The sequence below is a fragment of the Monopterus albus genome, unplaced genomic scaffold, assembly GCF_001952655.1.
Source record: "Monopterus albus unplaced genomic scaffold, M_albus_1.0 scaffold60.1, whole genome shotgun sequence".
NCBI classification, from domain to species: Eukaryota; Metazoa; Chordata; class Actinopteri; order Synbranchiformes; family Synbranchidae; genus Monopterus; species Monopterus albus.
In genome coordinates, this window is record NW_018127940.1 from 196,278 (window position 1) to 211,923 (window position 15,646).

Sequence of the window (15,646 nt, forward strand, 5' to 3'; positions counted from 1 at the left end):
CTCTCTTTCGGCAGGCTAGCTTCTCCACATGTAAAACAAGCTGAACATACATAAACCAAGGAGGAACATTCGGGGAGGAGTACAGAGGATTTTCACAAAGCTCACAATCTGAATGTAAGTTACTCTTGTTGAGCATGAGATAATGATGTGACAAACTGTGTATGTTTTTGAAGCCTCTAACAAGACGCAAGCAGCTCTGTGAGAATATCAAATGCCAGCGGTGATGTAAACAAAAGTTTCATTACAACAAAGAGCAGAGGATCGCTGTACACGGTCATTCAGTTGTTGTGAAAGCCTCATTTTCTGCATGCATGGATTTAAGTTGAAAGCAAAACTTTCACACAAACTTTACTCTACTAGGTTAATAGAAGTACAGTGTATGAAATCTGAGTCCACCTGTGTATTTGCTCTCTAGCTGTGACATACCGTCATTACCAATATGAGAAGCTTGTGTTTTGAAAATGTAATCTGACTGCAACAGGTTTTTTTTTCCATCCAGTGACATTTTTAATGTTGAATATCACAGAATATTCTCCACAGTCCCTCATAATATTCATTGAGAGAAGGACTGCAATTAACATCTGCAGATTATATTTTTCCCCTTACTCGATTTTTTGGGTGTGTGAAATATTGTGTCATTTACTTGTTTTATGATTTAAAAGTCAACACGTTTGAAGGGATTTGCATCATATAAAGGATTACTATAAAAATACATTTTAAAAAAATCAGATTTTATTCCACACTAGTCAAGTCAAAGTGTTTATTTGTCATATGCACAGTTAGGAAACGTGTTTCCCTGTACAATGAAATTCTTACTTTGCCGTCCACATGAATGCCACATGAATGAAGTAGATAAATAAGTAACACAAAATCTAAGGTACTTTAAGCAGCAAATGCAGCAATATAATAAAAATATACAAGAATATAATGAGAGTGTATGTTGCATGGGAGCAGCATGTGCACTAATGCAATTACCGAAACACAAGCTGTTTACAATTAAAGCACAAACATAAGGCATTTATATTTTACCTCAACTCTGAGGTGCACTACAGGTCCAGTAATGTCATTTCCCTCTTGGGCATGTGAGTGCAAGTTATCCTTTAATTCCCGTCTGTGAGCATGTTCAGCTTCCGATAGTGATGAGTCAGTTCTCATGATGTGGCTTGTTGGAAACAAATCACATTATTGTTTTAACTATAGAAGTAACAGGTATATTTGTGTATTAGTTACTGCTGGCCAAAGAAGTTCAAGAACGGAAGGAACTCTTACAGATAAAAATAACTGGAGTATGCACTGCTGTGCTTTTGAACCAAACATACTTGAAAATGCAGACCTGATTTACTAGTGTGGTGCAACATAAACGCACTGGAACCTTTAGAACAATGTACACAACATCCTGTTTAGCTACTAAAACATATGAACAAAACCACTAACTGTTAAATTAGCAAATAGCTCCAAAAGAACTTTGTTGAATAATTTGTTTATTTAGATTCTATGTCATTTATCAGCCTTTGACCAGAATACGTTCAATGTGCAGACAGATATCTAAACAGGAGACATGTGCTTCATCAACAAAGTATTTAGCAGTCTGTTCTCAAGTAATTCTTGAGAACTGGAACTAGCTGTTCCAGTTCTCAAGAACTACTATGTACTAGTTATTATGATGATGATGACACTTTATTACAGACTCAAGGTCCAAGGTAAAAAAACAAATAAAATAAATAAAAGCAATAAAAGAACAGTTTAAAAACGAAACAATAAAAACATAGCTAGGTTACAATGCTACCAACTAGATGTTACTTTACAATAAAGTCTTTACAGTTTCTTTAGTGTCATTAAACTTACCAAGAGCCTGATTTATTGGTTGTTCATTAATCCTCTTACATTACAGAATTCCATTAATTTCCATTATTTGTTACAGGCCCTGCTGAAACAGTCTGCAGCAATGGATTCGCCAAACTTTTCCATGCTGTCATCATTAAGAGGAGACTGTAAATCAGAGGATTACATCCAACCCCACTATAAGGAGTCATATCGCCTGGCCATTGATCGCCTGGTGAGTGACGGCAGAGACAGTTACCAGGACTTCCTTAAGGAAGAACGAACAGGGGCTTTCCTCTCTGAGGACGAACTTCTCTTCATCATTAAAAACGCAGAACAGCTCCCACTTCAAACTCAAGCAGAGGAAATCAATGGTTCACCTGACAACCAATCATCCTCAGGGACATACTGGCCCACACACTCGGATGTGGAAACACCGGATTTGGACTTAGGGTGGCCAGAGGTCATGCATGAAAAACTACAGACAAATATAGATCTGCTCTTTCACCCTCCAAGACCAAACAACCCTACTATCAAAGAGGTGATCCGGAAGCATATTCAGGATGCGAGACAGGTAATCTTCACTACCGGCAACAATCTGTTAAGACAGAAACAAAAAAAAAAACCCTCTCTTGTATGATGTTTGGCTTGATTAAGCCTTGTGTTTGCACAGCAAACTGAATTAGACATACTGCTTCTCCACTGTGATTAATCCGAGACCTGTGCTTTGCTAAAATATGTCATAAGTACATTTTCCCCTAAAGGCAGTTCCACAGACCTTGCTGCTCTTGATTTCCAGAGTCAAGGAGTGTCTGCTTGGGTTGATGCGGTCAGAATCTGGTTTTGCAACTTACGATAATGAGAGGAAAGTGTGGGAACCACTTCATTATACAGTCATATCCTCTCACAAAGTTAACGCCTGAGTTACTTCTCCAAATGCATCATTATGAATCATAATCTAGTTCTGTAGCTCCCTCCTGTAACAGCTACACTAAAACAGCAGTGCTACACTGGCTCTTACTAAACCAAATTAACAAAAAAAAAAAAGACTAGTATCTGTTCCCCAAAATTACAAATACGCACACTTGTCTGACCCCCCCCCCCATGCAGCCCTTGGTCTGTCTGATCACTGCATGGTCCATCTCATCCCAACTTACAGGCAGAAACTTAAAGCTGTGAAGTCAGAACTATAGGCCTGCTTTGACTTCACAGACTGGAGTGTATTCGAGGCTGAACCTACCTGGATGAACTCACTGACACTGTGACATCATACATCAGCTTTTGTGAGGACATGTGTGCTCACCAAGACCTTTTGCACATACAACAAGAAGCTCTAATTCACAGTAAAACTAAAGCAGCTTTGTCATGCCACAGAGGAAACCTACAGAAATGGGGACATGATCCTGTGCAGGCAGGCCAGGAACACACCACAAAGGGAGATCAGGGTAGCAAAGAGGAGCTTCTCCAAAAATCTGAAAAACCAGTTTTCAGCCAATGACCCCTTCGTCTGTGTGGAGAAGCCTGAAAAACATCATTGGCTACAGGGAAACCCCTGAACTCTTCCCCTCTGGAGGGCGCTACAGGTCACTGTACACCAAAACAACCAGACATAAGGACAGTTTCTTCCCCAATTTCTTTCACTGCAGCATCACTGAAATTAATAGAGAAACTGAGCAAAAAGGCTTTAACCCCATCCTCAAATCCTCACAATTCTTCCAGAAGTGAAAATTGATGTGCAAGAAATAAATATGTTGTATTAATTATAGATACAAAATAGTTTATCTCCATTCAGTAAACTCAAATTTGCTGCTCTCACTGCATAAACTTATGCTGCCTTCCATTTACAATTCACTTCGTCTTCACAGGTCATTGCCATTGTGATGGACACATTTACTGATGTGGATATATTCAAAGAAATTGTTGATGCCTCTATACGAGGAGTCCCAGTATATGTGCTTCTGGATCATTTTCATCTGAAACATTTCCTCAACATGGCTGAAAATCAAGATGTAAAAATTCACCAACTCAGGGTAAGTATACAGTTTAACAGATTTCATCAATTTAATAATTGATTGGATTATACATTACATTTACCCAATTTGTAGAAGTGCAAAGTAATTAAAAATGTTTTTCTGTGGTTGTTGCTGCTTTAAACACCTAGCATCATAAGACACTAACATCTCCAAAGAACATTCATTTTAAGGATAATTTTTGAAAATGCTCTTATTTGCTTTCTTGCAAATTCGATCAGACAACTAATACAACTCTCTTACCTTAACATGATTCCTGTCTCAACACTGTTTATTGTGGCCATTTTGCTTCTGTGCCGTGCTATACTATTTCCAGTCACCAAACTCTGCCTGCATTCCCAGTCACCTGACACAAGGCATATTCGCATTATTGCAGAAAATCCAGCGTTTTGTGCTGCAGGTGTTGTGCTGGTTGGTGCAGTAAACCTCCCAAGTAGCTGACAGCTAAAACAACAGTAGATCACTATGTTTCAGAGACACAAACTGTTTTATATAAACAATCATGATAGCTGAAATTGCATGCTAATATTTAGCCATTTGAATTTGCTGTCTATCTTTGTGTGGTCTGGATATGAGGATAGTTGTCATTGTACAGTTTGGGAAGTTCGAAAACACAAGTAGGCTAAGTAGTTTTTTGTCAGTGCAAGCTGTGGCCAACAGTAGACATACACTGTTTGCGATTTTATGGCAGACTCTGATTTTTTTAAGTCTAACCTGCTGATTTCGAGTTTCTTTCACGAGTCTGGCTGCCACCATACAGTGCTTCACTCCACCTCCTACTTGTGTCCACGCACTGACATAGGGCATATTCTGAAACTTAATATAACTTAAACAGGTGCCACGGATGTCCGCTCAGAGCTGGCACAATGCACTACACACAAAATAACGACAAAGTGCACTCTACGTTTGTTTCTCTACAACAATGCAAATACACCTTTGAACACCACAGATGCTGAAGAACGAACTGCTGCCTGTGCAGTGTCCCGGTTGGCACTGGTCTATTGTCTTGTACCAGATGTAGAGTTTCAGCTCTTGTTCTAATCTTATCAGGCTGTTTTTGATTTCTGCTGCTCCTTTTGCGCTTTTGTTGTCTCTGTGTCTGCTTACTTGCTTGTCTGTCACTGTCATTGCTAACATCAACGCACCTGCCTGCCTGTGTTAACCAAATCTGCCTAACAGCACCACTAGAGCTCTGGCACACAAAACCACAACTTGTATTTACACTGCAGGGTTTGTATACATTTAACAAACAAGGTATTACCGTGCATGGGTGTGCTTTAGAGCTAACCATCTATACTGTAGCTTCATATCTAACAACAAAGCACATGAATGGAATTCATCTTCAGTAAAAAAAAAAAAAAGTAAAAGCCTTTTTTCAAAACCTGTTTTGTCCTACTTATTTATCAGGTCCAATGGTACTAAAGATATAAACATGGCAATTACAGTACAACAACAACTAAGGGACTCAACAAATCCAACATATTGCAGATCTTCTGAATGGTCCTCATCTGCACAGTGCATCTGTTCTTCTCAGATGTTTATTTGATGATTGACATACTTTTATACGTTTTACATTCTGCTGTGAACGTTAACAGTGACAAATCTTTTCTGACATTTCACTGTTCTTGCTACAGAACATGAGGGTGCGCACAGTGAAAGGTCAAGATTACCTCTGTCGATCAGGAGCAAAATTTCATGGAGCGATGGAGCAGAGGTTCCTTCTAGTCGACTGCCACACAGCGATTTATGGCTCATACAGGTAAAAAACCGTAGAACAAGAGGAGCTGTGACTTAGACCACTGAGGTATATGTTAAATGTTTGTTTAACTGGATCTCCATTAGCTACTGTATTCAGTGGCTATTCTTCCTGGGGTCCTTTTACAAATATACATACATGCGACAACACTAATTACCCTCTTTACAGTACAAAACTAATATATTTGCATGACATAACACACTAACATTATATTTGACACACCCCGAACATTATACCAATATATTACACCCATAGCACACAATAACGTTAGCACTAAATGGTCACAGACAAACACAGAGATCAAAAAACAGATTTAAATGCCAAGTATATATACATATTTTCAAAGAAAAGCTATTTTATCTGAAAGTTCTTTCTCGTAAATACTTTTTTAGTTGAAAATTAGGACTAGAAGCACTATTTTCACTCGTAACTTATGTAGGTAATGTATTCCATTCACACCCTGCCCTGTATGAGGCATTTCGTTGAGTTAACTTAGTTCTTATTCAAAGCAATATGCACCGGTTTCCAGCCAATTGTCTAGTATATATACTGTATATAATCATGTACTCATAAACCAAAACACTACATGAACTGTCACTTACAACAAAATTGCTGTCTTCATTTCTTATTGTTTCTTTTGAAGCAGTTTGAGATTAAATGTTGTTTATGAATATGAAAAAAAAACAACGGTTCCTAGTAAATATAGCAACAACGAAAAATATTTGAGCTATATTTCAGTGTAAATATAAACAAAAAACAGCTCTTTGCTTAAAAACATCTCAATCCTGAAATGATCTTTTAAAATTATAATTATTTTTCTTTGTGTGTAGTTTTATGTCCTAATAGAAGACAAATTAACTTTAACCTCAACACATACAGTAATTCAGCATTTAAAGTGTTATACCACAAATTGTTCTCTACATGAAATAAATGAATATTTGTGTTTTTGTGTTTGTTTCCAGCTTTGCTTGGTCCTTTGAGAAGATCAATCTGAGTATGGTGCAGGTCATTACAGGTCATCTGGTGAAATCGTACGATGAGGAGTTTCGAATACTCTATGCCCGGTCAACTGCACCAGCTGAACTGTGCCCCCCGGAGGGTTTGTTCCAACACAATGGACCACAACAGATTTTACCAAAATCTCATTCTGCCCACAAAATCGAGCGGAGGGACCAGTTGAGGCACACACTAGACACAGTCTATCGGAAGACTTGTGAGAGGAACCTGGGCAGGAGAGACCTTGAAGAGAGACTGTTTGAAGAGGAGCGTCACAATCTCAGACCCTTTATTGAGAATGGTATCAATGCTCAGGACCGGATGTCACAGTTACAATCTACAGAAGCAATGAACTTCCTGAAAAGGCACAGCTACGCAGGGGAGAGACAAGATGGATATATGCCAGAGAATATCCCGGCCCGATCGAGCAATTGGAATATCTCCAGAGAAACAGGAAATGGAGCAAATAACTATCTGATGGACAATTGCTTACAAGTGCCACAGATGTACAGAGGTCAAAACCTGCGTCAGTCTTACAATGGCAATGACAAACAGGTTCTAAACATGCAGCAGAACATGCCAACACTAGAGAAAACAGCCAAGTCCTTCCTGCGCACATGGAGGATTGAGTCTTACCTCAAAAACTCTGACATCCCATTTGGAGACTCTTGTGACTATTTAGACCAGTTTGAACTGATGGACAGGGGGAGGATGAGGCCTTCCCCTGCTTTCAGGTCCCACATCCCAGAACAAATGGAGCCTAACAGACACATAAACAACACTTCCACAGGTATTGGCTCTTCAGCAGCACTTTTGCACTACTCATCAATGCAGTGGCATCCTACACAAGCCCCTGAGAATAGAATTAATCATGAGTTCATTTTAAAGCAGCAGAGTTTACAGACTTTGGACAGCAGTCATAATAATGCAAGCTGTGGTCCAGGGAGAAACTCTTACCACTCCACATATGCCAGCCTCGGCAGAGCTAAAGGTGGACAGATCATCACAAACCCTGACATCTTTGCAGACAGTTGGCACAAAAGGCATAGTGTGGCGGATTCGAGATCAAACATTGAGTACAAATATGAATCCTCAGGTCATGTGTATGGAGCGTTTAGAAAGATGCACAGCATAAACAGAAGCACAGCAGGGATCAGTGCACAGAATGGAGGATATGTGTCAAATCTGAATGAAGACCAGAGATCTGTCTCTCATCATGATGTCAAGAGTATCACAGGCACCAAGAGCTCCAATACTCCTAAATGGCAGGAGCCGCTGACCAGGACTGTGTCTGCAGCAGCGGTGGATGTGACAGCTAAACACAACAGTGTGGGCTCCCAGCACTCTCTAAAGAAGGCTTCCAACAAAATAAAATCTTTACTGAACATACCAGAGAGAAAAGAAGATTCGATGGGAAGTGTGGAAACATCGAGTCTCAAGTCAGGTGGTAGTACAGACACCTTAACAGCTGAGGATGAGGTGAAAACATCAGGTGGAAGTGGAAAATTTTATGAAAGCATGACTGACTCAGTCAGGTCCTTCTCAGAGCACAATGATCTAAACTCTTCAAAGCCTCGATTCAAGACTGAGGAGCAACAGCAGCCACCAGAGATATCTCGCCACAAAACTACCACAAAGAAGAAACCTGCCATTTTTGTCAAAACTGAAAAAACCAGCCTCGACACAGGAAGCTGGGTCAAAGATCGCGGTGCAGAGAATCGCATATACAGCAGATTTGAGCCGTTCCATTCATTGGAAAAGAAACACTTTCTGCGCTCTACACAAAGCTTTGGAAACACACAGTCTCAAGAGAAAAGCAAAGGGCTTCCTAAAGTGGAGGCAGCTACTGAGCACAGCCCCGCTCGGCCTGCACGAGGGCACCATGAAAATAAGCTGGAAAAATTCTTTCAAAGAATGGGAAATCTCATACACAAGAACAAGTAATGACACCTGTATTAGCATACACAGTCTATATGGGTCACTTGTTATTAATGTTTATATCTGTATAGTTGGTCTTTATTTCTTTGTTTACTTTGGAAAACGTGTTTAGAAAACACTGTTTACATTTGCAGTACAGATGCACTAATGCATACCGTTGAAAGGAGAATACATTTTTATATGAATACGTGCTCCATGCTTTTATATGATATAATATAGAAAGACATTTTTATATAGCATTTTGTTTTCACATCTGTTCTCAACTGGCATTAACTTAGGCAATAAATCCAAATCCTGTGGATACAAAGTACTGTAGTAGTTGTGTGAAAATGCCTGATATGTATACAATTTATTGTTGCAAGTGTGTGTGTGTGTGTGTGTGTGTGTGTGTGTGTACAAACCATATATTCAAAGTAGGGATGGGTACCGAAACCCGGTGATAATATGTCACTGGTTCCTATACAATCGGTATCTATAGGACCGAAGCACAATGCAGATTTTGGTGCCTCATTTCAGTGCCACTTAAATGCACTTGAACTATTTACCCTCCGATGCTGTGAAATAGACAATACAGGCAACAGAAGCGTTACTGCACGTGCGAACGCCATCATTACACTTATTCACCCTTTAACGTTGCTTGGTAACATCAACATTTTACGAACCGCTTGTTGGTGAACTTCTGCTGTGTGCTATTTTTTTTTAGCTCAGAGTGTGCATCAATTAAGCTAGTGGTGCTGCAATAAGGTTTCCTTTACTTTTACTGGATACCAGCACTGTTTTAAAAGTATTGTTTTAGCACCACTATGAGAAAAAAAAAAATCCAAATGATAACCAAACCTAATTCAGAGTGTTATCAGCATGTCAAAGTGAAGATATTGACATCAGCATGTAAGCTAACCACCACTCCATATGATGAAAAACGTATCACAATGTCACCACATACTTGTCATTTACTGTACAGTATGTGTCGAACAGACTGCTGGGTGGAAATAATTGTGTAAAAGACCACATCTTTTATTAAGCCTCTTTCAAAAGGGCTTCCTCTTTGAAAGACGTCACTCATCTAAGGGACATTGTGCCTCAAGGCAAAATTCAGCCTTAAGTGTAATGAAAAATGCAGTACAATGGCAACTCAGGGACGACTCAAGGATTTTATGTTTCATAAGAGGCTTCCATCCTTTTACTCAAAGTGAAGGGCTTGTGCTTAAAGTGGAAAGCAACGTGGTCTCTAGTCTAAAAGATGTACATGACCAGTGGAAGAATACATCTCTGTAATTCTTATTATATGAATATTCATTCATTATGCTTACTGTAAGTGCTTATTGCAATAGATTCAGTGAAATTTTAAACTTATTTTATTTATTTTGATGTTGCTTGCCATCTAGTCCCACACTGGTTCTCTTTCTCGGTGACATGTATCTCCTTTTAGGCACAGAACTTTCCACACTTAGTGTACTTTCTGCTGATAAAATGATTATGAAAATGATGATTAGTTTGTTTTTGTGCCTGCCATCTATGGGGGAGCTATGCAAATGACATGCTTATTTTCAATAGAGCTCAGCCTAAAAGTTCATAAATGAGAAATGGAACTGACTCAGACAGTTTGCTCCATAAATGGGAGCAATTTGTCACTCTAGCACTTAGAGGAAAGAATTTGAAAGGTCTTAGTCAACTTTAACTTCTATTGACCAATCACAGTTTGACTGCATTTCCTGGCATTTGACAGAATGGAGACATCTAAAATGGGTTGATTGTTGAAATAGAAAAAATACAACATACAAACATAGAAAAATACCTGCAAAGAGGAATCAGCACTACTGTAAGCTTTTACTGGCAACGTTCTGATCCAGTACAAGTCATCCAGGCAATTTAATATTTAAGCAACATAAAGGGATGGTGAGAGGAGGTAATCTAAATAGGCTAAAGACGGAAAATGGAACTTTTTGCTTGATGTGTATGACTTCTAGGCTTCCTCTGAAAAAAGCTTAACGATATATAAACTGAAAACATAAGAGCATGAGCTTACCTTGAAGTCCAATACACTGGAGTCTTTCAAAAATAATTAAATGTTCAAAACCTGCCATCTGTGAGGCTCTACTTAGTCACAGCAGGCATGAATTTAAATGGCTCAGAGAATGACAGTGATTTAAGAGTGTTACTTTCCTTGTAATTAGTTTCTGAGTAAACAGATAAAGACTGTTGTTCAGGATCCCTTAAAGCATTTTACCACCAAGTAATGGGTCAAAGAAACAAACACTGTTATTAATATAAAATTAAACATCAGATAAATAACAACAAGAAGGGTCACTTGGTAAAAATACTTTTGTAATTCATTACATCACTGATATTGAAAAGGGAGTAAAATTAAGGAGTGAATAATATTTATTTACTCCTTATGTCCAGATGACTCAGTCAGCACTAAAAACAATATGCTGGTGTTATCCAGTTTGATAGCCCTGTGTCTTTTTTTCCATGTGAATTAAGATTTGTCGATATGTCCTGGATGTCTAGACCTTTTCTTTTCTTATTTCTCAACATAAAAGGCCAAACTCTTCCTGCCTCAAATGCAGTTCAACCATAATGGACATTTGACGGAAGACGTTATGGTTTCCATCTATTAAAATGAAAAATAACGTGCCATTTTTAGACTAAATATCTTGTCAACAAGCCTTAATGCTTACTATGTTTGGATTTTATGTAAAAAAGACAAATCTCCTGGTCTCTACATGTTTCAGAACATTTAGCAGTGGAGATTAGTCTGACAACACCAATAATAGAGGGTTTACCTCATTTTACAGTAATGTGTGATAAGTCTACTAAGTTTAATGATATGAATCAATTTAAACATTATATGAAGTCCAAAATTCATAATAGAAAACCATTTGAGGATAGGCTTTTAATCTCGCAAACTACAAGCTTTCTTTGCTCTGATTCTCCCCATTAACAATTTTCAGCTTCTTCCACAGTTGATCCAATCTGTCATTTTTCACACAGCATATTTGGAAGTTTTATATTACAGAGGCCACAAATGTAGCTCATAAAAGTTACAGATGAGACCCGAAGTGTGTCAGAACACATGTACAACTGTTTTATCAATGGAGCACTTGAGCAAATACTATATTTTACTGGTTATACTGGCCCTTTGGAGGTACTTTATTGGTACAAAAGTAATCAATGGTTGAGAATCTTAAAAAAAAACAACCAAGAGTTATATAATGGTTCTGTAAATAAAGTATTCATACCCCTTTGCCTTTTCCACATTTTCCTACTTTGTGAAATTATTTTTGAAATATATATTTTAAAAAATTGCAATTTACAGTATATTATAATGTGCAAAAGGTGAAGGGGGTGGGAATAGTTTCTGAAGCATCTGTATCTATGTATGTGGAATTCACAATACTTATGGGCTTGACCTATTTTGACAGTTGCATGAACTATTGTGCATGTAATGATGTGAACAGTGAAACAGTTCTTAAATGGCTACACCATGGGATAGTCACATTTCCATACAATGCATTTAGTGTGCTAGATTACAATAGGTCATGATGTAGATGGATGGTATGCCTGACAACTGTCCCCAGACAACTATGTGAGCTTGCACAGCTCACTGGGACTAATGACTAATGGCTAAACTCAGCTGCATCCGACTGTATAATTACTGGCTGTACTGGAATGAGTCTACCTTTTATTCTAATCATTTTATTCAGGAGTTTCTGATGTCAAAGCACAAATGAATGTAACTGTATCATGAATATATGGAACAAAAGTCCTGCAGGCATATACTATGTTCAATTTTAGTTGGTGAGATAAATACAGTTTTATGTCAGAGCCTGTTTGAAGTGCCCGGGACTGCATGGAAACGAGCCACTGTAAGGAGCAGATCTTGCTAAAAAAAAGTTACTGAGGAGTAATTAATGCGAGTTTCTAGTTGTACAAGGCAGCCATTTTTTTTAATCAAAAGCAGACACTAAAAGACACTAAAGTGAATATAACATTTACTGTATGTACCTTCACACAGAAAAACCATGTGAACAGTCTTAAACTTTATAATTTCTTCTATAAAGGCTCCTGTGTAGGAGGCATTGTCTCTTCCCTGACAGTCAAGGCATGCAGTGATGAGATAATTTAGAGGTCCGATCAGATACAACTAAATCAAGCTTAAGAAAAGGAAGCAAGAAAGTTAAACCGGAACACTGATGTAGTGAGGATTCCAAGAATGAAAAGCACTGGATTCAGGCTTAGATCAGTACTTAGAACAGACTTGATCTTTTTTTTTGGAGATGCAATTTCAGAATATAAATAATCTAATTTGTCTTTTTACTCTGTCTTTGTGAAGTACTATGAACAGTTTCAAACAGTTACAAATATTTTCCCATTCTTTATGTTTTTGCCCTACAATCCTCGGTAAGGAAAAATATGTTTTTTCATAATTTGGGGGGAATTCTTATCAGGAAAACTATTCAGTAATTGTCCCTAAAGTTAGTGTGGACAGCTCAATCTTGTCAGGTGTCTAAAAGAAGATGAAAGTCAGGATAGAAAAATCTACAGAAACAAAAGTCTGGATCAGGTCTTCCCATATTGTGTCATGGAACTGTGTACTGTAAATAAATAAATCTTTAAATTTGCTGATTTTATTTTAATTTATGCAGCTTTAATCATGACTTCACAGCTGCCTTCAACCATGCCTGCAGTATACTTTATTTAGCTTTAGAACAAACCTCTCATTTCATCTCCAGTCTGTATGTGAGCTGGGAACCTTTCCTGTATTGTGTCTGGCAAATCTGTTTTACCAGAGGCTTGTTTCCTAATAGGTTTGACTTTGTTGTTGTTGCTGTGATGTGAGTATAACTTAAAGGAACAAAATAAATGCAGAATAAGAATCCAATTTCATTTCTGCTCCTGTGGCAATGCCTCCAATACAGGATATAGGCTAACAAAGAGTTGCTACCCCAGTGATTTATCATAAATTCGGATTAATTGGACAGACAGACAGAACCCACACTGGCATTTGTGCAGTTTTCGTCTTCCTGCAGGTTTTCACCACATCTAAGGCCACTTTTCTCACACACGCACTGTTCTCATCAGTAACATAATATGCACAGAACTGCTGCACCAAAAGACCCCACCCACCGCAGCCTTCTTTGGAGGGTGGGTTGGTGAAGTAGGTCATAGCTGGCTTCAGATGTTGGTGGTTGACCCTGCTGTCTGAGGCGAAATCGGCGCCACACTTGACGAGGTCGGTGGGGCGTCTAATTATCGCGCTCAAGTGCCGTCTGCGTGTGAGCAGTCTGCTCAACGACCTGTGGTCACTGCAGACCCACTTTTAACAGAATACTAGACACACTGAAATACCTCGAAGGATGTCTGGGAACACTGGGAATATGGATTGCGAGAGTTGTTCATCTTCTACACATGGAACCAACAAAACGGAGTTACATCTGCACTCATCATCTGCTGATGAGGACGACGAACTTCTGAGATACATCTGGACGGAGTACTTACACCCCAAGCAGTATGAATGGGTTCTCATAGTAGCTTACATTGTTGTTTTCTTCGTTTCACTCATTGGAAACTCGCTGGGTAAGTGGCACATTTGATTGGATATACTTTTCCCATTCACACAATCAGTTTTTTTTTATTACACACAGTATCTCATTCAGTGGAAGTGGGTCAGGGTTAAGGTTAAGCCAATTAAAACGAATGCAACAGGTGCAACAGGTTTTCCTTTTATGTTCAGAGGAATTGCAGCGGTGCGTCTGTTGGTGGAGAAGGACCGAGGAGGATGCGTAACAGTGCGCGTCTCACTGCAGCGAAGCGCAGCTCGAAATCATCAAAATCGGACATCCTCGGACGTGTGTGAAGATACAGATTGTAGGGGGCGTGTACGCGCACATAACATTTCTGAAAAAAGCTTTCCCCATTCTCGTTCATCATTTTTCCTTATTGGTCTGTTTCGCCGCTTCGTATATTTTTATGACTCATATTTAGATTCAGAATATGAGGAAAATGCCGTGCAACTGTTGTTATAATTATTTTTCTCTTACTTGGACAAGAAAGTCGTACTTCTCATTTGTATTTTGACTCTCAGTGGCTTTTTCTGCAGCTTTGTGCCATTTATCTGTATTTATTCTATTTATCTCTATTTAAGCGTGTTTATCTTAACTGGGACTGTTCTCAGGATCAATAACATGACATTGTGCACACGATTGCAGCGACAGCAAACCCAAACGGAGCAGATTTCTCTCTACAAACTACGGAATCATGAACTGTGAAATGAGCTGTGTAGAGTGAATCATTTCATGATCTCTTTCAATTCGCAACTACACCTGCAGAATTGTTCCTCAGATTGAGACTGAAGAGGTGTAATACACGTTGGAATACATAAAAAGCTCATTGAACCATGTCCATAAGAAAAGCAGTTTAAATCAGTGTTATTCTCATACAGTCAATTATAGAGTAGTCTCTCAATACCACACCATTCTTCCCTTATTTTATCTCACACCAGTTTAATGAGCCTTTTTATCAAACCTAATATAACCATAATGTCACTATAGTTCAAGTTCAAAGTGTTTGTCTTATATGCACAGTTAGGAAACTTGTTTCCTTGTACAATGAAATTCTTTCTTTGCCGTCCACATGAATGCCACAAAAATACAAATGAAATATGAAGTAGATAAATAACAAAATCTAAGGCACTTTAAGCAGCAAATGCAGCAATATAATAAAAGAATATAATAGAGAATGTATGCTGCATGGGAGCAGCATGTGCAGCAGTCAACAGCCAATGTGCAATTATGCATGTGCAAACAGAATGTAAACAATACATGACGTATTTCCTGGTAATAAACTCCTCGGGCGTTTAGGAGTCTGATGGCAGAGGGAAACAGAGTTTTTCAGTCTGGAGGTCCTGCATTTCACACTTCTGAACCTCTGGCCAGAGGGTAGGAAGGTGAACAGTTTGTGCTGGGGCTGGGTGGGATCTTTGAGGATGGAGGCAGCTTTCCTACACAGCCTGTGGTGGTAAATGCTCTGCAGAGAGGGCAGTGGGGTCCTGGTGATCTTCTCCACAGTCTTTACCACTCTCTGCAGGCGCTTGTGGGCCATA

The 15,646-nt window shown here is 38.8% G+C and overlaps 2 protein-coding genes across 2 annotated transcripts in view; both read left to right on the plus strand.

Annotated features, from left to right (window-relative positions):
• Positions 1–61: 61 nt before the first annotated feature.
• fam83b (family with sequence similarity 83 member B) lies at positions 62–8,547 on the plus strand. Its single transcript, XM_020603069.1, has 5 exons — positions 62–114; positions 1,922–2,395; positions 3,687–3,851; positions 5,486–5,610; positions 6,570–8,547. Exons 2-5 carry the CDS (start codon positions 1,946–1,948, stop codon positions 8,545–8,547), a joined length of 2,718 nt encoding a protein of 905 aa, XP_020458725.1. The 5' UTR covers positions 62–114; positions 1,922–1,945.
• Positions 8,548–13,738: 5,191 nt separating this feature from the next.
• The window catches only part of hcrtr2 (hypocretin (orexin) receptor 2), a 14,867-nt gene continuing 12,959 nt past the window's right edge, over positions 13,739–15,646 (plus strand). Inside the window, exon 1 of the mRNA XM_020603139.1 lies at positions 13,739–14,121. Within this exon, the coding sequence (XP_020458795.1) occupies positions 13,902–14,121 (220 nt within the window). The 5' untranslated portion in view covers positions 13,739–13,901. The remainder of the gene's footprint in view (positions 14,122–15,646) is intronic.

Bases quoted from the DNA above. Each gene is read 5' to 3' on its own strand.
- fam83b (XM_020603069.1), top strand. From the start codon at position 1,946: ATGGATTCGCCAAACTTTTCCATGCTGTCATCATTAAGAGGAGACTGT. The intron at 2,396-3,686 runs GTAATCTTCACT...TCGTCTTCACAG, and splicing joins ATATTCAGGATGCGAGACAG to GTCATTGCCATTGTGATGGA. The intron at 3,852-5,485 runs GTAAGTATACAG...TTCTTGCTACAG, and splicing joins TAAAAATTCACCAACTCAGG to AACATGAGGGTGCGCACAGT.